Source organism: Cibotium barometz, chromosome 9, assembly GCF_041138505.1.
Source record: "Cibotium barometz isolate CiBa-2024 chromosome 9, ASM4113850v1, whole genome shotgun sequence".
In the NCBI taxonomy this organism is placed as follows: Eukaryota; Viridiplantae; Streptophyta; class Polypodiopsida; order Cyatheales; family Cibotiaceae; genus Cibotium; species Cibotium barometz.
This window is the reverse complement of record NC_141054.1, coordinates 11,048,205-11,070,640: the sequence shown is the minus strand read 5'-3', so window position 1 is coordinate 11,070,640 and position 22,436 is coordinate 11,048,205. Positions and strand designations below refer to the sequence as shown.

Genomic DNA, 22,436 nt, shown 5'->3' with positions numbered 1-22,436 from the left:
ATGGTCAATCAGAAAGGGTAAACCAAGTAAACCAAGTAATCGAAGATATACTTCGGTCATGCCGTGGTAGGGAACCCAAGAAGTGGCTAAGTTATTTGCACCTAGTCGAGTTCGCTACAATGCTTCTTATCACCAAAGTATTGGGATGAGCCCTTTCATATGGACAAGATTGTTTAACTCCATTAACTTGGTCCGACCCATTGATTACGGTCGAGATGTCCAAACAGATGCTTGACGACATGGAGCAGCAAATGCAATCAATTTGCAAAGATATAAAAGCTGCCCAGGATAGACAGAAGCAATATGCAGATAAGAAGAGGTCAGACAGAAAATTCGAAGAAGCAGATATGGTCTTCATTCGAGTACGCCCCAAAAGAAGTTCTCTATCTCCTCCTGGGAAGTAAAAGAAGTTATCCCCTAGATATTGTGGGCCATATCTGATTACAAAGAAAGTAGGTGACTTAACCTACGAGCTTCTTCTGCCTCCTCATCTCAAAGTACATAATGTATTTCATGTCAGTCTTCTTAAAAAGTATATACCAAGCCCGAATCATGTGCTTGATGATGAAATCTTAACTTCTTCAACCCAAGGACAGATGGAACTCCAACCTGAAGAAATCCTTGATGTTCGAGAAAAGGTTCTCAGGAATAGAATTCTGAAAGAATTATTGGTTAAATGGAAGTTCTATCCTTTTCAAGATGCCACCTGGGAGAAAGAAGCCGAACTGTTGCGGGATTACCCCCAGTTTGCGAGATGAGGACATCACGCATTTTTCAAGTGGGAGAGAATGTAAGATTCCTCCCCACTCCCTCAAGATGTCCAGTATCTTTCCCAGTACTCAAACCACTTCTTCAGCATATATTATTGAGCTTGCATTTCTTAGTTCTCTACATGATGTAATAAAAGATCTTGTTTCTACCTATTTTGGCTTAGAGAGAGAAAATGTTCTAGAGAGAGATTATTCAAATTTTAGATATTTTTGGATAGAAAAATATCTCTTCTTATTATTCCCCCGAAACAAAAGCTCAAAAAGATTTTTAGAAGGTGCATTAGAAATAAATTATAATCTGTTAAAAAGGCCTTATATCCTAAGGGTCCAGATTTTCTAAAAATTTTAAATTAAGGTTCTAAGGGACCAATCAGATTCATCCAAATGTATGGAGGAGATAAATTGAAGAAATGAAGAAAATCCCCCCCAAAAACGAGTAAATACTCACATAAGATGAAGAGTGGACTAAGGACCAAAGGAAATACTAAAAAAAATGAATTTTTGACACCTCAAGAGTGGGGATTCCCCCTCATGAAGGAGGCACCTATTTCACATGTGTAGTGGAGTTTTAAATTCTCAAATATTGAGATATTTCATCTCTCCTCTCTCCTAATTCAAGTCTAGTTCCAAAAACTAAACTAAACTGACCCAAAAATGGTCAAAAATTGACCAAACTAATCTGGAAAATTTTAGAATCAGTTTGCTTGGTTAGAAGCTCACTTTTTCCTATAATTAGAAGCCTCCTCCTTTGTAGAAGCTTAATAGTGTTTTATGCACTGTTACTCTACTCCACCCCCCAGAGCAAAAAACAGTGAATTTATTGATAATTCATTAGTTTTTGACCTTTCCCTCTTCAAAAGAATTGGTGGCCACTCTTGTTGCAAACAAGAGTAGATCCCTCAAACCATCAAGCCAAAGGAAAGCTCATAGAAATTCAAGTAAGCTAGAAATCCTACTTTTTCTTTATTCCTTTTAATGGTTTTCTAATTTTTGTTTTCTTTAAAATGAAAAAATTATGTTATGCCTTGTTGGAAAGGCTTTCCCCCTCTCTTCATTCTTAAATTAAGCATTTCTTTATCCTAGATAAGTAATCAAATTGTTAGAATTAAACTTTTCATATTGTTTCTCTTTTAAAAGTGGAATTTGATTAGTTTAGAATGCTTTAAACCATTTGGGATAATTTTTAAGTAACTTGAGGATAGAAAAAATTAAAAAATGGTTAGCCATACAAAGGAGGTTATGGTGAAATTTTCTTAAATTTTGTGAAATAAGTTTTATCTTTTATTATTCAAAAAGAGTAATCCCCACCATTTGTGTATTCTAAAAGTGTTATTTTCATTCTAGGCATTTAAAAAAATACATAGTAGAAATATTTTTATTATAAAAGTGTTTTTTCCATTAAAATCTAAATTCTATGCATAGAAAGATGCATATTGGTTATGTTTTTATTATAAAAGAGTGATTTTCATAAGATTTAAATTCTATGCATAGACAGATGCATATTGGATATTTTTTAATTATAAAAGTGTGATTTTCATTAGAATTAAATTCTATGCATAGAAAGATGCATATTTGAAATAATTTTTTTATTATAAAAGTGTTACTTTCACCAATATTGATTTTTATACATAAGTAGATGCATAAAAGAATTTTTTAATTATAAAAGTGTTACTTTCATCAAAATTGATTTTTATGCATAAATAGATGCATAAAAGAATTTGTTTAATTATAAAAGTGTTACTTTCACCAATATTGATTTTTATGCATAAATAGATGCATAAAAGAATTTATTATTATTATAAAAGTGTTACTTTCATCAAAATTGATTTTTATGCATAAATAGATGCATAAAAGAAAATTTTTATTATAAAAGTGTTCTTTCATCAAAATTGATTTTTATGCATAAATAGATGCATAAAAGACTTTCATCAAAATTGATTTTTATGCATAAATAGATGCATAAAAGAATTTTTTTATTATAAAAGTGTTACTTTAATCAAAATTGATTTTTGTGCACAAATAGATACAGAAAAGAATTTGTTTTATTATAAAAGTGTTACTTTCATCAAAATTGATTTTTATGCATAAATAGATGCATAAAAGGATTTTCTTTTGATATAAAAGTGTTATTTCCATAGAAGTTGGGTTTTATGCATAAATAGATGTATACAGAATTTTTATATCAAAATAAGAGTTCTCTTTAATCCTATGTTTAAATCCCATGAATATTGGTAAATGAATAAGTAAATACTATGTGAGAGAAAATTCTACCGTTTCATATTCTCTAGGATGGTAATGAGAAAACTCAGAAAAACTATCGAAGTCAGAATTTTAGATAAATGATTAATTTATTCCTCATAGGAATTCGTGATTAGTTTTGAATTCAATTAAGCAAATACTCAATGAATGAAATTCTGTAAAGTAGTAATTGAAATATTACCCTTTGAGAAAGATAGTTCAGGAGAACCTTTCCAGACTCAAACCCTGAATCAGACTATGACCAAGACATAACTCCTTCGTCAGTTTCAAGTAAAGACGATGTGACCAGTTCAGAAAAATTCACTCAAATCACCCACCGAATCTGAAACTAAGTTGAGACCCTTTGATTTTGATCTGAGGATCAAGGTTACAAAATTCGAGGAATTCTGTTTGAAATTCAGACCTGTGATCAGAAAGTCTTGGGATATGGATTTAAGATATACTCATTGTATTCAAAAGAAACTCAAAACTAAAAACTTACATAGAAACCCTGTTTTCTTAAAGAACTGTCTTACGCCAGAATGCTGGAGGGAGCATTTGGTATATGTGTTTTTCTAAGGGAAGTTCGGTTGCAACAACTGGCGGGGAGTGTTCAAAGGACGGCTCACGCAACAAAAACCTGACCAGCCTTGGTATGGTGAAAAATAGTGTGCTTCCGTGGGCGAGGGCCGACGAAGCAGTCCCTGAGTGAAGTGCCAAGACACCTAAGGAGGATCCTGGAGGGTTCTGACCAGGCGATGCACGGGGTCGCGGTGCTTAGGACACCCATGCGTATGTCGTAGAAGATATATATGTATGATGATAAAAAAATTATTGTAATCTGCTACTGGATCTCGTTGCTGACCAGCTGGTCTCGACAGAGAGTCCAGAGTGATACCTGTTTTTGAGAAACAAGGAACTGGATAGAAATTTTGAGTTATGATATCTATAACTAATAATTGTTTGTCAATGGATTGTTTTATAAGTTAAAGTTTAAAGAGGAGTGTGTGCGTATCTGTATTCTAAAGCAAAAGTTAAGAAAGGCATTCAATCATAGGTGGGTGAGTACTTGTCTGGTTCTACCAATTCCAGTGGTTGGGCGGTGGCTAACCCATGGGCTGGATGGGGTTAGGTTGGAATCAGTAGAGTTTTAATAATAAAATTGCTTAATAAGAATACGTTTAGAACTCGAGTAGTTAAATAAAAGCCTGAAGACTTCTCTAATGAATAGATCAACGGCTGTGCCTGATTCAATTAGGAAAAAAGCGTTGATCCCTTCAAGTTAAGTCTGTAATAAAATTGATTAATAGGAATACGTTTAGAACTCGAGTAGTTAAATAAAAGCCTGAAGACTTCTCTAATGAATAGATCAACGGCTGTGCCTGATTCAATTAGGAAAAAAGCGTTGATCCCTTCAAGTTAAGTCTGTAATAGTTTCCCTTCTATCTGGTTTATTTAGATGAAGGTTAGTTCAGTATCTTGACTTCGTTAGAAAAATTCGTTAAGAAAATAAAAATGGTGGAATCGTCCCCGTTTTTCGGGCATGGAAAATTTTTTCGGTTTCGGTTTTCGGAATGACCACCAGCATAGTCTTGTGCCTAGACATTCGAGGGCAAGGCCCCGAGTGGGAAACCCTGCCCCGCGCATGAGGGAGTTGCTTCCGCTCTGCTAGCTATCGGGAATCTGGTGTGCGGAGGGGGCAGTGGGATCTCACAACATCTCTCATCCACAAATTTCACCATCAAGCCTGACAAGGCTAAGGCTGAAACTGACAGCAAGTTCTTTTTAATGCCTGGCACATATAAAACTTTAGAAAGAGTAAATGTGTCCCCGTTTGCAGTAGTGAGCACAACTCTGCCAACTCCTTTAACAGGATATGAGGAACCATTTGCACATGTGACGGTTCCTGCACTTGGGACAGATTCCAGAGATGAGAGAACAAATTGTTTTATGAAGTAATGTGCTTACTAGCACCACTGTCAAGGTACCAAGCATCCTATTTTGGCGCTAACATGCATACATCATGAACAGAAGGGTTATAACTACAATGTACAGTCCATGCCCAATCATCTTAAGCAAAACTTGCAGATTCCTTCTTCTCTGCACTTGGTGCAGATGCATCAGCCACCACAGCCATGCCCGATTCTTTCTTTTTCTCCTTCTCTAGCTTTTTCTTGCACTCATTTATGTAGTACCCTGGTTTCCTGTAATAGTGACACTTGCCCTTCTTTTTAGGCTTGTCAGCTTCTTTCTCTGCATCCTTACCCAAGGATTCTGATTTTGGCTTATAGCCACCATGTGAAGAAGCTTTACCTTTGCCTTTCTAACTTGCAACAAAAGCTTGGTCACCAACTTGCATAACAGATCTGTTTTGCTTGGACTACTCTTCATCAAATGTAAAGGCATTTGGATTTCCCGTCATCATGAGTCTAAGGGTAGAGGAAAAACTCATCCATATAGACAGATCAACAAGAGGTAGAGAAAATTTGAAAACCACTTTTTAAGAAAAAGGATAGTTTTGTGGTTTATGCAGAGTGGTTTATCACCTCCTTTGTCTTGTGGTCTTTGCCCTTTGGATAGAAGCCTACAACTCTTGTGGTCTTTGCCCTTTGGATAGAAGCCTACAACTCTTGAAACCTTTGATTTATGCTTTCAAGCTTTTAAATCTTGCCTCCATCTTCCTAGACCCATGGCTCTTATACCACTAACACGGATCCACTTCTAGAAAAATAGAGAAATAGAGACTTGCAAGAAAATAGGTTATTCAACCCAATCGACTCATCAAAAACCACAAGTTCAACATATTCAAGAATTGAATAAATAACATGTAAAATACTTAGCTCAAGATAACGACTCAACATTGGGTGTAATCTTCCACTCTTATGTGTGTGGCCTCTACCCACACATGAGTATTTACGTAAATCTTTCATTCCGAAATAGACCATAGCCTCCAAAATATAAAAAGGTACTTTTACTTGCACGGCACTCTCTTGTGCTCAAAATAGAGTGTCCATAAATTGAGACTAGGATTAAAGCATATCACGCTTTACAAAAGTATTGAAGTTCAAGTCTAAGCTTGATAAATCTAAGCTTTTTAAAATAAATCGAAATGTGCACAAGTAGCACATGTATATACAAAGCTTGTTTACAAAAATGTGTGCCAAGGAATAATATTGTGCGCATTCTCCTTAATCTTCTGAATCCTCTTCACCTATAAAAATAACCAACAATAAATTGGTAAGCAAGTATTCCATAAGTATACAAACCATCACCACACACATATTTGCCATGCATAAGTAACCCAGGAGGAGTCACCCTTCTATACAAACCAACTGTAACAAACATTGGAGGCCTCAAATCATACATCAATGTATACCAAACGTATTAATATTTATAATGGCATCACCCATGATATTAACATGATTTGGCATGACACAAAGATAATCTCTAAACGTCCCCGAATCATCTAAGAGGGTAGAATAATATTTTTAAGAGATCTTAAAATATATTCTCATAACAGTGAGGGTGCATATAACACGTCTCCCTTGACCAAGAGAAAACCTTTGCAAGTTGCAAATGTTTAGTCCTACCAAAATAGGCCAAAAATCAATATCAAGAGAGATTTCAATGCAGTTTATACATGCCAAACCACAATAATACACTATGAAATAAGACCATAAGATTTTGGACACTTGAAGTGTTAAGAATTCTTTTAAATCTTATAATGTGAGAATCCAAATGACATATTAATGAGTAGAAGCCATGTGGCATTGAGCTGGCTCCTTCCCACTTTGGCTACTCACCACATGACAAAAAGGGTCATGTGGTCCTCTCTCTCTCTCTCTCTCTCTCTCTCTCTCTCTCTCTCTCTCTCTCATGCAAAGAGTACACACACACACATACCCAATCAATGTCCTATAATGTCTAACACATTTATGCAATATGGGTCTTGAGATATTTCTTTGGGAATATGCCTATGGCATTTGATCATTTACAAGGAGATAATACTCTTGTAAGATTTCCACGGGCAGGCAGTAGCTCTAGAATCCAATTGGACAACATTGTCGTGCACTTGTCCATAGGAGAGTATCATGGATGGTGAATCATGGTACATCTTCAACATGAAAAGAGTGGTTGGTGGGATGTTTGATGACAAAATAGTCCATGCATGCGCACACACACAATGGAATAGACAAAGAGGGCAATACTCGAGCAACAAAATTCATGCTTTGAGAAAAGGTGGAGAAAATAGGGTATTGGCTTACAATATCATTTCTTTTTGCTTCAAATGGATGGCCGCTTTCTTCTTTTTCTTGTCTTGTACACACACTACGGTTCGGTTGTGGGAGTTGTTTTAAGTGTTTTTAATTTTGAATTGACAGAGCAGACGTACTACGAACGATGATGGGGTTCATGCAACGTCTTGTCTATCTATAAATTAGAAGGTTGAGCTTTTTATCCAAAAAAAAAAAAAGAAAGCGCCTACCAAGGCCTGTCTCACGCTACGGCGTGTGTCCTTCACACTGTCCTTTCTTTCGGAGCCCACTTTTTCAAGGTTTCTGCAGCTCCAAAAGGCTTTAATAATTGCTCCCCTTTACACCATTCATCCTCTTTCGGTTAACGTTGGAATGCTCCCCCTAAACTTTAATATTGGGAAATTCCTTGCTTATAATCACGCTCAATAAAATTATTCACCCCCATACAATTATTAAATGTGATACAAGACAATAGTGCTCTCTTGAAACTTTAAATGTATTTTTGCAATTTTCTTTCTTTATATTCTCCTTTTTTTGGGGGAAATATATCACCTTTCCAGGTGGCCCCCATAACCCTCCACTTTTGGAGGTGAGGGGCTGGCCGACCTATGATAGCAGGTGTGTAGAGGGTAGCGGGTGCTTAAAGCACCCTCCACACCTCTAGAGGGCCATGTCAGCCAGTAAAAAGCTGACAAGTTGTCAACTTTCCACTGACTACCCCCATAAACCTCCAAGACTAGAGGGTTATGGGGGTGGCCTCTTACCCATCTCTATTTGCCCTTTTGCCTACATTAAGCACAATTTAGAATCTAGGTATAAATCAATAGAGAAAGTCCACTACAAGCTATAGAACTCCCATGGCTACCTCATGTTTCCTATGCACCCTAATTTTAGGGCATGGGCAAGGATTATTACAATGTCTAAACTCTTTGGGAACTTAGCTCATCAACCTCCTCCTAAGAAGAAATTCTCATACACAAAATAGTGCAAAAATATTGTGATTTGCATGTCTTCTAACTTGGATTCTTCCATCATGTGTTCCGTTATGGAGATCATGATGCCTTGACTATTAAAAGGAAATGGCTTGCATTTTCTCTCAAATCATGAGTATTCTTTTAAAAATGAATGGTGCTGCATCTAGCTTTTCATGTTCCCATGTTCCAATATGGTCCCATCTAGCTTTTCATACTCCCATGTTCCAATATGGTCAATCATGATGCAGATCAAAGCATGGTGTTCTTTTCTATTTTCTAATTAGATACATTATCACCTCTTGTGTCCATAATAAAGGCTTATAATTCAAAGGCCTACCTTTAAACCTTAACGAATAAAATTTTCTTCAAGTGGCCTCTCTTTGGTACCCCCAATATTCTTGGTTGGCCATTCCTTAAAGTTTGAAACGGTTTTGAAGACCTATACAACCTGGGAAGAGAACCCTTGACTCAACTCTGAGATTATTGCGTAGTCACACCCCCCCGCCCCGAATCCTAACTAGGAGAAGAATACATCTTTTCCTTTTATAGCCTTAAGGCATTATAATAGCTTTGAAAAGACATCTAAAATATTCAGATTTTGGGAGACAACCCGAGCAGAGAACCCTTGACTCAAGGCATTACAACTTTTCCAAAAAGACATCCAAAATATTCAGATTTTAGGGGACAACTTGGGTAGAGAACCCTTGACTCAACATAAAATAGGAAATAGATAATTATGGAGGGATAAAGATCCTCAACCCCTCACCCCCTCCCCCCTGAACATATGTCGGTGAAGAGCATGCATCCTCTTTTGGAGTTGTTTCTAAGCAATGGATGCTTGAGTCATCTTTTTAGGCTCATGAGCCATGGTAGAACACCTGGAAGTGGATATGTTCGATGAAAAAGTGAGTGTTAATACCAAACACATATGACTTGAGACATGCATCAATGTTGAAAGATTCGATAGCTCCATAAAAGAGGCATATGATTTAGACCTTGTGGTGGTCTTAACATCATAGGTTGAAGCACCTATATAGTGCAGCCCATGCCTCCTCCTTGAAGCAAGCTTCTTACTAGAGAGTCATCTAACAATTAACGCACATGTTAATGAAGTAGATGGAGAAATTGCTGATGAAAACACATATGTTTCCTTTGTATGCCTTCATGTTGTAGATTAGTGTAGAGGCCCCTTGTTGATGATGACTTTAGAAGGCATCTATGTGTGAAAAACACATGACTGAATGACTGTTATGGCTGCAAGTTTATGTCATCTTGTGTAAGCATGGTAGTGGATACTTCATGATGAGAAAAATGCTAACTATATGCTGGTCATCGTATGGGGCACTTCATGGGAAGAAAATATGAGGATAAGCACACCACATGTGGCTAACAGAAGAGGCAGATATAAGGCAATTACATGAGCATGAGAAGGTGGTTGCATGGGTTGAGAGGTGGCTAAGAACAGGTGGCCATATGGGTGAGAAAAAGTAGCACATAAGGCTGGTCAGCCGACCAAGAAAAAGTATAGAAGGGGCTACTACATGGCAAAAGTAGAGAGAAGCTAAAACACAAGTCTTCAGGATAGCATATAGCATGTAATAGGTCCTAAAAATGCAATATATGAAGGGATAAAAAATGCAGCATATGAAGGGGGTGGCTCATGAAGAGAAAAACACATAGATGCTCATGGAAGGTTGAAAATGAAAAAACCCTCAAAACATAAAATATAAACCCTAAAAACATAGAAGGGGAGAAGGTGAAGCACGTCGATGGAATAGAGCCTAGCTCTGATATCATGTTGGAAACATGGGGCCAGCTCCAGGAGGGAGTATGAATGGAAGGAGAGGTGGAGATCAAGACATGGTGTGTGGAAGCATATATATATATATATATATATATATATATATAGAGATAGAGAGAGAGAGAGAGAGAGAGAGAGAGAGAGAGAGAGAGAGAGAGAGAGAGAGAGAGAGAGAGAGAGAGAGAGAGAGAGAGAGAGAGAGAGAGAGATGTAATAGACACAAGGAAGCAAGATTGCAAGAACACTCATTACTTTGGCAAGAATGAAATACAACCGAGTTTTGCATGATAGGACATTATGATTATTATTTTGTTACTTTGATGTGACTAATTGTTTATGCAGTAATCAGAAACATGAGATAAGATAATCAAGCCAGATTGGTGATTATAATTAAAATATTAATGGTATATTTGCCATATATTAGCATTGACACTTGTAATTATTAAACAAATTGAATACATATCACATTAAATATCAACAATTTGTGTTGATAATCATTAACTATTAAAAAAAGGTAATGTTAAACTTAAGAGCTACTTTATTAGATTAATGGTTAGCATAAGTGCTATTTTATTGATTACTATTTAGCATTCGTCTTACTTTATTAGATTAAACACAAAAGCCATTTAACTTTGTGTTATTGATGTGTATTAAAGTATTCAATCTAGCCTAATTAATAATTAATTAGGTTTAAGTGTTGATGATGAAAAGATTAAATTATTATGGAAAACTTCTAAGAATAAACTTTAATTATGTAAATACGTTGGTCACATGATTACATTTCTAAATGGTGGTTAATCGACACCTGGTCCACAATCCCTCCATGATTTTATTCTTATGTACTAATGCCAAAACAAGCACAAACCGATAAAAAAAAATCACATGACCTCTTTGAAGACCTCTTTGAACACTAGAAACCCTTAGCCAAAGTATGCAAGGATGTACGATTGAACTTTGAAGATCTACCTAACATAAACTTGTCTTTGGCAACTACACACGTTGTCAATCTTGGTTAAATGGTCCCACATTTGCTTTGGTGCATGAAGCCTAATATGTGATAGATAGTGTTTGAGATTTTTTGAAATTGTTATTGATCAAAAGAAAGATATCAATGTTTAGAAGACTAGGTGTTCAAGAAGTTACATGCATGAAGTAAGGGGGGTAAGGATGGATAGTGCATGAGTTGTTAAAGGCAACAATGATGGGATTTGATAAAGTGAATGGTGGAGGGACCATATGCACCTAATTTGTGGTGGTGACGAGAAGATGTGATGATGGTGGGGTTGTGGAATATATATTATCAAGATGGTTCTAGATTGTGGAGTATATATAATCAAGATTATTATACATTTAAATATTATGCAACATCCCATGAATAACACGCTCAAATATTTAGAAGATTGGAAAGTAGAAAATGAAATTTTAACTATTGATTTGTTGATTAGGAGCATGATGAGTATGTCACTATGCAAATATTACATATACACATACACATGCCACTACATATGAAATTTGAACTATTGATTTGTTGATTAGGAGCATGATGAGTCTGTCACTATGCCAACACTACATATACACATACACATGCATGCATGCATGCCCTATGTGTGTGTGTGTGTGTGTGTGAGAGAGAGAGAGAGAGAGAGAGAGTATATGAGATGAATTGAATCTTTTAACATCATCGCTAAGCCAATGGACCAGATATGATTTGTACGATGACATTGTGTGTTTATGGAATATAACACTTGAAGCTAGAATCTATTGATTAGGATCTTTTGATATGAACAACAAAGAGAGAGAGAGAGAGAGAGAGAGAGAGAGAGAGAGAGAGAGAGAGAGAGAGAGAGAGAGAGAGAGAGGGCGTGTATGTATGTGAGCTGGATACACATGCATGTGTTTCACCATGTCCATTTTGGAGTGATTAATTTTTCTTAATACTATCATCGTCAGTCCTTTAAGTACCTCTCAATTCTTGAGATAGGGTTGTTATTATTATTCATTGTTTTTATGTTCAATTCATTACCTTTTAAGTAATTCTTAATGTGTTTTTATGTTCAATTCATTACCTTTTAAGTAATTCTTAATGTGTTTTGATAGGTGTTTTTGAGAGTTAGATATGTGTTGTCTACATTGTAGGCTACTTTTCTTTTTAGCCTTAAGTAAAAGCATGGTTATGTATAGTGGTTCAATGGTAGTTTCATCATCACCACCGCCTATTTCAATCATCAAGAAGGGTTTGTTTGAGCTAGCTTTGTGTAGTTGGTGGGATAGTGGTAATATGCCTCAATGTTTCGTCGAGTACTACCCTTTGATAAGATGAGGGGTTGTACGACTACCAAACCTTCTTTTAAGCATGAAGGAGGTTGGTGGTGTAGTGGTCTATCCAATTCCTCAATGTTTCAATTGGTGTCCTCACACAAGATATGTGTTAGTTCCACCACCTAGTCTATTTAAGCCTTGTGAAGAAGCGTATTATATGTACTTCTAGCAATGGGTCCTACGTTTCAAGGCTTCTATGATTTTCCCATGTAAAAACAAATATGAGCTAGTCCACCACTATGCTTAGTTGTAGCTCTATATGAATGAATTTGACAAAGGTGGAGAGAACATGTGTCTAATTTGTGGAGGAGAAGATGTGGTGGTGGGGTTGTGGGTTATATATTATGAAGACTATTTCACATTATATACAAACAAAATCCCATCAATAATGCAGATACATATTGAGAAGTAAATGTCACATGAATATAGATGATTGTTTAGGTGTATGAAAGAAAAGCCCCCCCACCCATATGGCTAGATTTTTTCACGTGTATTTACGTATCAAATGATGGGCAAGAACATATCATGTAGTTAACTTGTGTGAGTGCTTTCCTCAAATTTTGGTGTAACTAAAGATAGTTTTGATTCACATTTTTGTGGAGTGCCAAGATGGTCCTTGCACATGTCTACATTCACTCACTTATGCATGCTAGATTACCATGTGAACTTGTGGAATGCTTGTAATTAGCACATTTTCTTTGGGTGCATGTATGAGTGCATATATGTGCATGCTAGAAGCATGATTTAGGGATTTTTATATGTGTGTGTGTGTGTTTGTGTACGTGCGCACACGTGTGTGTGCGTGTATGAGTGTGTATGTATGTGTATGCTAGAAGCATGGTTTGGGGATTTTCTATATGTGTATGTGTGCAAGTGTGTATGTATGCATGATTTTGGGGATTTTATATGTGTGTGAATGTGTGTGAATGTGTGCATGCTAGTGAAGTGCCATGAGTTTAATGGCACTCATAAGTGTGCTTTGGGAATTTCTTGTTGTCTACATCGTAGGCTACTTTTATTTTTAGCCTCAAGAGTAAAAGCATGGTTGTGTATGCATAGTGGTTCAATGCTAGTTTCATCACCAGCACACCCTATTTTAATCATCATCACAACAAGAAGGGTGGTGACTAGTTGCTTGTGCTAGGTTTTGTGTAGTTGGTGGGATAGTGGTGCTCAATGTTTTGACCCAGTGTTGTCCTTTGATAAGATGCTTCGACTACCATGCTCTTTTTCAAGCATGAAGGAGATTGGTGGTGGTCATGGTTGGTGATAGGTGTCCGATTCCTCAATGTTTCCATTTTTTTCCTCACGCAAGATATGTGTTGGTTCCACAAACATAGTCTATTTAGGCCTTGTGAAGAAAGGTGGTAATGCATGTAATAATTACAAGAATCCTATGTTTCAAGGCTTCCATGGTTTTGCCCATGTACAATCAAATATGAGCTAGTTCCGCCGCCATGCATAGTTGTCTATGTCTAGCTTTATGTTGTTTGAGAGAAAGGAATAATATATCTCAATATTTCATCCAATGACGTCCTTTAAGAAAAATGTGGTGGTTACTAATTGTTTTAAGCCTTCATAAAGAGGCTACAAGTGGGATAATTGTCAACAAGAGAGCGATCCTGTGCTTCAAAGGATCAATGTCATGTGTTGTTCTTAGAGTATTAACCACCCTCAAGCAATTCTATGCCTCAATGTTTGGATTGATCAATGTCATGTGTTGTTCTTAGAGTATTTACCACCCTCAAGCAATTCTATGCCTCAATGTTTGGATTGATATTGTTCTTGGATAATATTTGTGTTGACTCGAGCTCACACCCTCTTTTAAGCCTCAAGAAAAAGGGTGGTTCTATGTGTGACTGCATCAATGAATGTTGCACTTTGATAAGTACTTGCTTGCCCAATAACTAGCATCAAATGACAAGTTTATGTGTGGTTGTGTTTGAGATTATTTGTTATGTATGGTAAATGGTCCTATGGGGTTTGACAAGGAAGTGCTTGGGGTGGGTTGGAGCTAACATGAGGGCATGGAAAGCACCACGAAGAAAGTTTTATGGTGGGCAAGGCTGCCAAGGCGGTAGTTGTATCAGATATTGTTTTGTGATGTGTGGTAAGGGAATATTTTAGCAAAATTTTGGTTCAACATTAACATTTCTGAAGGTTGTTTGCACCTTAATTTCCTCATGTTCCAATGTGTGCTACATCTTGCGAAATAGAAAGTCTTGATTTGCTTTCGTTGATAAAACGTGTCACCCTCCTCTCGAGTCCATTGGATGCAATGTATTCCTCTCTCTCTCTCTCTCTCTCCGTTTTTGCTTTGTATAGATGAGGAGAGGTCTCCCTCTCTCCTCTCCCTGTGCTTCCTTCCTTGATAGAACTATGGTAGAGGAATGTGTAGGAGAGTTAGAGGAAGCTTAGTTCAAGAGAGGGCTAGGAGTGCCCTGATGTCTAGTAGGGGGATGGTGAGGTTGGACGTAGAGCCTCACCATATGAAACGTGCAGAGTGCCCATTTATTGTGTGTGTGTGAATGAAGCACTATGAATGCGCATGGACATGAGAACATTTATAAGTAAAAGTAAATAATAATAATGATAATAATGCAAGTAAATAATAATAATGATAATAATGCTCAGGTGCCAAGACTGGGGCCAAAAAAGGGGGGGCGCCGGGTGTACCGTATGTGTGAATGTGACCTGTTCAAAGGTAGGAGAAAAAACAATGACCACCTTCGTCACGTCTACTGTGTGCGTATTGTTAATCAGAAAGCTTTATTAAGCGAGCACTGCCAATCATTTTATCAGTGGAGCGTCGAACAACAGGCTTGCACGCTCCCACAGACAGGTATTCTCTCTCTCTCTCTGTGTGTGTGTGTGTGTGTGAGCGCGCGCCTCTTCACAACCCTAGCTTTCTCACTGCGTCGTTGGTGTCCACGAAACCCTGATTTTTTCATTGGTGTTCATTGCTCATCGTCTGCTTCTATTGCATTACCGTGAACCCCTAATCTTCTCACTTTCTCCTTCCATGGTTTCCACCTTATCTTCTTCCATCGTTTCCATTAAACCGTACTCTGCTTTCATTGTGTCCATCAAACCTTAATCTACTTCATTGTGTCCACTAAACCTTACCTACTTACCCTAATCTTCTTGCATGATGCCCTTGATACGCTAGTCTGCGTCCATGTTATCTACCTATTTCGCTTCCCCTCATCTTTCCTCTTCCATGGTGCTCTCGAGAACCATAGTTGACGTCTTCCTGCTCCCATGGCGTCCTCGAAACCCTAACTTTCCCTATTTCTGCTCTCTGATCGTTCATCTTCCTTTTTCTCTTGAACTGTAATCTTCTGCTCGTGGTGTTTTTGAAACAGCAAGCTCTGTGGTGTCATCAGAATTCTAATCGTCATTTTAATTTTGGGTGTTTACGGAACCCTAACTGCCTACGTAATGTTTACAGTTTATGGATCTTTTCCAATTGCTCTGTTTCCATGGAAATATACGGCTTTAAAATTGATTCTCTGCTTCCAGGCTGTGAAATTTTAATTGGTTGGTTTTCTTCTTGCGTTGATTCTCTGCGTTCATAATCTTTGCAATGGTTCTATGGTGTTTGCAGAAGTCAGTTAGCGCTGCACTTGCTTTTACAGCTTCTCTGCTTTGCTTCCTGGTTTCATGGACTGTTTGCATTCACAGTGTTTATCTTTACCTAAATAGTCCTTTCTGTGCTTTGATGGATTCTTCAAACCTGGTGATTCTGAGCGTGTTTCCTTTTCCAAACTTCAGATTTTCCTAAACCGTAGCATTGATGACATTGACCACATTCCTCTTGCAGTTCAAGGGCCGCGGGGTAACCTGCCCCATATCCTCAGCTGTGCTTTCGTGTGGAATGGGATCTCTTTCTCTGACCAAACGGAGTAGTGGCTGTTCAAGTTCTGCCAACTTGGTGACTTTCTGGTGCCTTTGGTATCGTCTAGGTATTCTTGTGGGTGTTCTTTCGGCTGTCCCAATGACCTGCACAGGCAGGGATGGGCATCCCGGTGTCCACTCCTTTCCACTCTTACTTTCCAGACCTTCTCCTGCTTCCATGGATTTTCCAGAACTCTAGCATTCATGGCAACGAGTCCCTCTTCTTGTCCTACTTCCATAGTGTCCGAAACACGAACATTCAAGCAGCCCTACCATCTGGAAGCGCTATGCCTGCATGGACCCTTCCATGCCTCCATGGTCTTAGCATCTGGAAACTTGACCGCTTCTTGCTTCCATTGATTTTGTCTGCTTTTCTTCCTACTTCCATGAATACTCTCAAAACGTAGTTTTTGGCATTTGAACACTCTCTTAGACCCTTCCCTGCTTTCGTGGTAACCTCATGACTGTCTGTTTTCTAAGAGTACTAATAAACTTCACCTATGTTTTCTTTATTTTTCTGGAAAGGCCCTCTCATTTTCTCTCCAAGCCCCTTTCTGCCAGGGCTCACATTTTTTTTTTCTCCTTCTTCAGCCTCTTCCTCTTCTTGTTGTTGTCTGCTGTCACAGCTCTTTCTGTCTCCATGTATTCAGACATATTTCTAGCTGTTTCTTCCCTCTTCTCCTCCTGTGTTCTGCTTCCTTGTTTGTTCTTTTTGTTGAGAGAGAGAGAGAGAGAGAGAGAGAGAGAGAGAGAGAGAGTTTTAACATCATAGCCAAGCCAGTGGACCACATATGATACATGATGGTGGCACCGAAGTGTGGGGAATGGTACTTGAACTGGGGATCTCCAGACTGGGAGCCTGATGCGTAAACCGCTACGCCAGAGAGAGAGAGAGAGAGAGAGAGAGAGAGAGAGAGAGAGAGAGAGAGAGAGAGAGAGAGAGAGAGAGAGTGCTATCGTGATTGAGATTGACATATATGCAATCGGGTTAGAGAGAGAGAGAGAGAGAGAGAGAGAGAGAGAGAGAGAGAGAGAGGATCTACTTTCTTGGCCAGCTTGGTGCCCGTATCTTAAATTATGTGGTAATTATTCTGTTTTTCTGCTGCCCAGGATTAAATTGCAATCAAAAGGCTGCGGCCGTTTGGGCTGTTCACTCTGGCCGCTCTTGTAGTTCTTCGTTCTCGCACCACTGGGAAGGTGCGGGGGTGGGCCGAAGGGCTGCTGGATCTTCCACTACAGCTCAATGCAACCGAGTCATTTGTCTGGAGGTTCTGCCGAATGCGCCAAGGGTTGTTTGTGGATTACGGCTAAATTTTGATACTGTGTGGAGATCCCACGTGCCTGTATCCGATGTAGCTTTTAAGGCTGCCTTTGGGGTACATTGTGGATTACAATTGGGCCTCTTCTGTATAACAGTTAGCCACATACAGCATAGCATTGTCACTGTTGGTTTTGATATATCTTTCAACAATTGAGGAGTTTTTGATTTCTAGTTGGAAGAGGGGAACACGGCACGCCGTTGGTCACTGTTGGTTTGATATATATCTTCTGTTCTTACCTTCAACAATTGAGGAGTTTTTGATTTCTAGTCTGACGAGAGGAACACGGCGTTGGTCACACCACACTGCGAGAAGTGGACATCTCCATGATGGGTAAGTTTTTTTGCTTATCAGTCTTTGGCCGCAGAAGCAAAGTTGCGAAAGCTATGGCATCTGCAGATATGGCCCAGAATTCACAGGTTGGTGCAGGATTGCCTCAGCCTTATGATTGTGTAGTAGATTTTCTTTTTCTGTCAATCCAGTCTCCTTGTTACTATATTCATCTCAAGCGAGTGTAGCTTCCTCTATTGCTTTTGTTGCTGATGAAGATTATGTTTGTTGCAGGGACTAGATGTAACCTTAGCAAAGAAAGATATCCTGAGAGATCTTCCAAAATCTGTGACTGAGCCCAAGGTGACAGTTGACATTGTGGTTAGCAGCCCAGTATGCATGGAGGCTCCTCCTTCTAAGGATGTAGATGCAGGTGAAGGTATTCCCTCTGAAAATCTGCAAGCCGCTGTTGGCATAGATAGAGATAGTCCCCCTTGCAAGTTACAGGTGCAGATGGATCCCCAGCCACACCACACTACCAGACCAGAGGTTTTGAAAGAAGCCAGTGCAGGCAACTTCAAGTCAAGTACTCTGCTTGATGAAGTTTCCCTCGGCGTGGGTGAGGCCGCATCAGGCAGCGGCAATGAAGGTCATAGATTATTACTGCAGCATAGTGGGAAGTTTGGCAGTGATTCGTTTGGTGAGTGTGTAGACAAAAGTGAGTCTGAAGCTTCAGAATTAGAGAGCCCTAGGCAGGCGTGTGAAGGCTCCAGCAGGCCACTAGGAGGTGGGGATATGTCTCTTGTTGCTGCTCATGCTAATTTTCATGGAACTACAGAGCAAGTTCTGTTTGGGGAACCTTGTAATGAAGATGGCGTTGAGCCCTTCAGTAGCAAAACGTTTACAGCCATTGAGGATTCCACTAGGGATTTAATCTTCCATTACAGTCCTGACAAGTCCATCAGATGTGAGAGGATGGCATGGGATGATGATTCACTGGCTGGACATGTCAGTGACCCTGGTGTCTATCAAAGAGAGGAGACGCATTCATTGGAAGGGTTCCCTGTCTTGCCTAAAGAAGGTTCCACTGTGCATTCTTTTGTAATGGAAGGTTCTTTCTTTTCACAGAACCCCGATTCACATTCTTGTGTATCAAAGTCTGCAACTTCAGGGGATGCTGTCGAGAATGTCTCAGTCGAGGCAGGTGAACATTGCTCAGAACCAACCTTTCATAGTATCGAGGTGATAGCAGTCAGGCCTGATAGATCGAGTGAAGTTCACCATTCAAGTAGCCATAAGCCCTTTTGGAGGTCTTTTACGGTCAGACAAAAGTCTTTGAATCAAGAAGCCCTTTTGGAGGCTTTAGATGCCAAGCCACTCGCTAATGGAACTTATGAACAGCAGCTCAAAATCACAGCTGGTTACAGCTCTGACGTGGGAGAGGCAGAGATGGGTAGAGATGACCAGGATTCAGAAAAAAAGGCTGATCCTACTGAAGCCGTATTGGTTCAAGATAGCTCTGTAATAGGGGCAGAGCAAGGTATCGTCACGGTCGGCTTGGGACTGCAGTCTTTCAGTAGCAACATTCCCTCTGCTGAAAGCGCTTTAAGCCGAGTGAAGGAGTGGATTGATACTATTCAGCAGCCTGATATGCCTGTCTATGAAGAGGAAGTAGTAGCATTAGCAATTGGAAGCCATGAAGACATTGGTGAGGCTTCAAGTACACTGCCTGATGCAGTGGCTATGGATCATGAGCTTGCCAGTGCGGCAGTACAAACTTTGAATGTGTTCTCAACTGTGGCTCACATAGCTGGCATTGGGTTGCGGGAAGTGCCATCGCTTGGAGTGTTCAACTGCTTAAAGACACTAAACCTCTCTGCAAACTGCATAAGTGAGCTCCTCTGCTCTTTCTATGTCTAGTGAGAGGTTAATAATGCTCTACACCTGAAGTTTTTTATGCATGTTGTTCTGTAGCTCGAGTCCCGGCAGGGTGTCTCCCGCAAAATCTACATGCACTAGACCTCTCAAGAAACAGGCTTTCTCAGATTGAGGGCTTCAGAGACTTGACCCGCTTGCGTGTCTTGAATCTCTCCTACAATAGGATTTCCAGAATTGGGCATGGTAAGGCATGAATGTCAGCGAACTCATTTCAAAGCTAGTTTAACCTTGTTCAGTATGATTAGTAATGATCCACCCTTTTGTGCAGGTTTGGCCAACTGCACTCTAATCAAAGAACTCTACTTGGCTGGAAACAAGATTGCAGAGGTGGAAGGCCTCCATAGATTGCTCAAGCTGAGTGTACTTGATCTCAGCCATAACAAGGTGGCCACTTCCAAGGCCCTTGGCCAACTTGCTGCAAACTATAGCTCGTTATTGGCCCTAAATCTTATCGGCAACCCCATTTTGATGAATGTTGGAGAGGACCAGTTGCGGAAACTGGTCACAAGTCTTACTCCACATGTAACTTACCTTAACAAGCAGCCCATCAAGGCAGTATCAGTAAGAGAAGCAGTCATAGACAGTGTTGCAAGAGCTGCCTTGGGTATGCCTCAGCGGAATAATAAATCTGGTAGCAGTAGGGCATTGAGAAGGGTAGCAGGATTACAGTCTTCTGCTTCTTTGCAGAAGAAGCTGCCCCTCCGTCGGACCAAGGATGTTGAGAAGAGGCCAGGGTCTAGTTCTGACCATTCGAGGTCTGGCAGAGTGCCTAGGCAACACCATCACCACCATCATCACCACCACCACAACCACCGGCTTAGTGACAGTGGCGGCCAACACAGTGACAAAGGTCTTGGTAAGGAACACGGGCATTCAACCAGGACGACTCTTCGTGAACATCTTCTCCGAAATCTTGCCTTAGATACAAGGAGCCAAACCATGCATCGAAGTAGGAGTGATGGCGCTTTGCAGGAGGAATGAGGTTCTAGCAGTGCGTGTGGTTTTGTATGATCCTTCCTGTTCATTGGGATATACCTTTTATCGTAACATGCCTTGTTTGCTTTCTCTTTCACTGAATGACATGTTAGCGGTGTTTATAACCAACCATGTTTGCCACATCTCTTTTGATTGCTTGCTTCATGGGCTACTCCCTTTTTTGGTGGTGATTCCAAGTGTGACCATCTACTCTTAGTAAAGTGACTGTTATCATGGTGATGAACTTGGTTACAGCCATCTATGTATTGGCAAATTCCAGTGCCATATTTCCTCTGTGCAGTGGGGAGAATCCTATCCACAGCCCAACAGTAACCAAGGGACTTACTTTTGTGACCTCAACCATCTTTATCTCTTCACGGTTTATCACATCCACTGATTGAGGTATTGTAAGCATTTTGCATCACACGTGTATGGTAGTGATGTACAGGGGAATAGTTATGTGAAGGGTTCTTTGGTACCAGTACTGGACTCCTCTTCCGTTAGTCTTAGAAAAGGGATCCCAGCAGTACCATAATCTTCAAAGAGCTTTGTGGGACCTCTCCCTTATGTTACAGCATCACTTGGTTAAATGTGTGTGCAGTGTAAGAATGGCATTTTTATCACCTACCAAGATGGTTCCCCCACCTCCCCCCCCTCCCCCTCCTGGCCCGCTTTCTCTCTCTTTCTCTCCCCCCCTCTCAGAGCTCGCTCCAAAACTGGTTGGAGAAAATCTGTAATCCATAGAAGTATTAGATGGTAATCCATAGAAACTGGCAGACTGACATGGTTGGTGATATCATGGCCAGGATATCTGGATCAGCAGTAGAGGCATGCATACATGAGTGATTGTGTAGGTCGGTATAGGGGGCTCAAGCCAGGGGCTGGCCAGACTCTGGGTGAGACCATTTCACTGCTCATATTGTTGCACTTAGGAGCCAACCAGGGACATTGCTATGTTGTGGGTTGGTTTCTTGAGCATGTGTGTGTCGATTGGTTCAGACATGGGGTCGCATGGGCTGCTGTCACACTATGAGTGTGTCTGGTTTGAGTTTGCACATAGCAGGGGATTTCAGTGCACAGTACAAAGTGTGACAAGGGTGAAACGAGGTCGACCTCTCCCCTAATCTTTGTCGATCTCTCCCCTAATCTTTGCGCTTTGTAGTTGGCAAATTTCATCTCCTTTTTTTTTTTTTGTTGTTGTTGTGGCTTATACACAGATTTGGATGTATTACACCTTCCACAGAGTTTGATAAGACTAAGGTTCTGGTGTTCCACATGGGCTGGATAGAAACTGTTGCATTTGACAGCCAGCAGCCTGTAATATCCTCATGTGCAGAATTCCTCGTGAAACCACCAGTGGGGGCAAGATTGGTTAGGGGTCATGTAATACTACCATTCTCAATTTGATGGGAGTTCGCCTAGGTTACCTAATGAAAGATTTCCTCAAAAATAGCCAAAAATAGAGGGGTGAATATAATGAATTGACATCATAGTAGAGCAAACCTCCCCATATGACTTGTAACGTTGGTGTGACCTCCATAGTAGTCTTGGAAAATTTTACAAAATTTATACATGACAATTCAATATTTTCTTGTATTTACCATGTATTCACTCACACACTTTTTTTAAGTGAAACCACCGTCCCACGAGCAGGCGCAATGGTTTAATATAGCCTTTCA

General features: G+C 39.7%; 1 protein-coding gene across 2 annotated transcripts; it reads left to right on the top strand.

The window, feature by feature from the left end:
* Positions 1-15,060: 15,060 nt before the first annotated feature.
* LOC147635261 (uncharacterized) lies at positions 15,061-20,886 on the top strand. 2 transcript variants are annotated; one of them, XM_086802486.1, is made up of 5 exons: positions 15,061-15,200; positions 17,366-17,907; positions 18,139-19,735; positions 19,819-19,965; positions 20,051-20,886. In XM_086802486.1, exons 3-5 carry the CDS (start codon positions 18,244-18,246, stop codon positions 20,761-20,763), a joined length of 2,352 nt encoding a protein of 783 aa, XP_086658612.1. In that variant the 5' UTR covers positions 15,061-15,200; positions 17,366-17,907; positions 18,139-18,243; the 3' UTR covers positions 20,764-20,886. The 2 variants fall into 2 exon arrangements, with proteins under 2 accessions (XP_086658612.1, XP_086658611.1); XM_086802485.1 differs by having other exon boundaries at positions 17,366-17,993.
* Positions 20,887-22,436: the final 1,550 nt, after the last annotated feature.